At 66.6% G+C, this 1,657-nt stretch overlaps 1 protein-coding gene across 1 annotated transcript in view; it reads right to left on the reverse strand.

Annotated features, from left to right (window-relative positions):
* The window catches only part of PLK2 (polo like kinase 2), a 6,070-nt gene extending 5,235 nt beyond the window's left edge, over nt 1-835 (reverse strand). Inside the window, exon 1 of the mRNA XM_037745773.1 lies at nt 465-835. Within this exon, the coding sequence (XP_037601701.1) occupies nt 465-767 (303 nt within the window). The 5' untranslated portion in view covers nt 768-835. The remainder of the gene's footprint in view (nt 1-464) is intronic.
* Between the last annotated feature and the right edge of the window lie 822 nt (nt 836-1,657).

Raw genomic sequence — 1,657 nt, forward strand, 5'->3', positions numbered from 1 at the left:
AAAAAAAAAAAAAAAAAGGAATGGAGAAGAGTGGACAGAGAGATGCATTCTAACTCCGTTAAAGCTCCCTCGTGAAGAGAAACGCATTGCTGGAAACAGCAAGTCCAGTTTCTCTTCTTCCTTTACAAACGGGAGATTTATGGAGGGTCGGGGCGGGGAGACATGAAAAATAATGTCTGATGAGACTTGTCAGGAAAATTCTCTGGGAGCAGGTGGAGGGAGAGAGGTCTGAAATAGAAAGCCCTCGCTTCTTTCAAGATGCATTTCTCTGGGCTGCGGGAGGCACACAGTTCTGAGGCTAAGATTGCAAAGCCGAGATCGCCTGTGCTGCCGGCGCACAAAAGCCACAGGACAGGTGAGGAGCCCACCTCGCGCTGGGATCGGACCCCCTAGAAACCTGGAAGCGGCGGGCGCGGGACCCCGCGGGCCCGCCCAGCTCAGGGTCGCCCGGGCAGACCTCCCGCCCGCCCGGCAGCCCGGCGCCCTCCGCTAGTCACCTTTCCCAGCACTTTGCCCCGGCAGTAGCGCTTTCCCGTCGTGGGGTCGACGATAATCCGCGAGATCTCGGGCCCCGAGTGTGAGTGATGGTGATGGTGGTGCGGGGCCGCGGGCGGCACCTGCGCCTGGGACTGCGTCGCCTGCGATTCCTCGGGGGGCTGAGGCGGCCGCTTCTTCTTCGAGTCCCCTCCGCAACCCTTGCTCAGCGCCTGCTCGCACATTTTGGTGCTGGCGGCCGGCTGGTAGGTGATAGTCCGCAAAAGCTCCATGGTCGCCTCGCCGCCCCGCACTGCCCGCTGCCTCCCCCTCCCTAGGCGCGGTCACACGTCCGAGCCGGCCGTGGCCCTCGCACCCCTGCCTCTGCTGCCGACGCGCACCCGACAGCCCAGTCCACTTGTGCGAGTGAGAATGCTCGGGGAAGTCTTATATACCGGCCGGCGACAAGGGGGCGGAGACTCGAAACGCGACACCACATCACGGCCGACGCCCCGCCCCACGGCCGCCCTGAGCACGCAGGGCCGAGAAGCCGGTCTTGTCCCGCTTCCGAACGGAGCCGCGCGCCTCGAACTCCGGCCGCTGAGAGTTCTCGCGGCCACGAGGAGGCCATCGCGGCGTCCGTGGGCCCTGCCGCCCGTTCTTCGAAGGCTCCGAGCCTTAGCGAGGAAAACAAACCCGAGGTCAAGCGACTGGCCCCACCCCAGCCCCAACTGCCGGTAGGCGAGGCAGTGCAGTGACCTGAGCGAGCTGGGCGCGGGTGCAGACGCAGCCCTTCCCACGCGCAGCCCTTCCCCCCGCACAGCCCTTCCCCCCGCACAGCCCTTCCCGGCCGCCCCGCCCCCAGCGCCTTCTGTGTCTAGGTGTCAGGGTGCCCGGAGCCCGCCGAACGTGCACGCGAGGCCTCCCCCGGCCGTGTGACAGGACTCGGTTGCCGCTGCCCCGCGACGCCTGCCGGCGCTGTGACGAGCTCGCTGGTGTCTAGCAGGGGCAGTGCCGAGAGGCCGTGCCGGGGGAAAGGCCGTGGTTCGTGGAGCCGGGCATTCGAGCTCACCCCGCATCGCGCTGGGGCGGACTCCGGCCCGCAGGCTGGGATCCCGGGCCGATAGGCCCACCGAGCCAGGATCCCCCTCGAGGCCAGTCAGACCCCCGCCCATCCCCCCAC

Source organism: Cebus imitator, unplaced genomic scaffold, assembly GCF_001604975.1.
Source record: "Cebus imitator isolate Cc_AM_T3 unplaced genomic scaffold, Cebus_imitator-1.0 Scaffold213, whole genome shotgun sequence".
Classification (NCBI taxonomy): Eukaryota; Metazoa; Chordata; class Mammalia; order Primates; family Cebidae; genus Cebus; species Cebus imitator.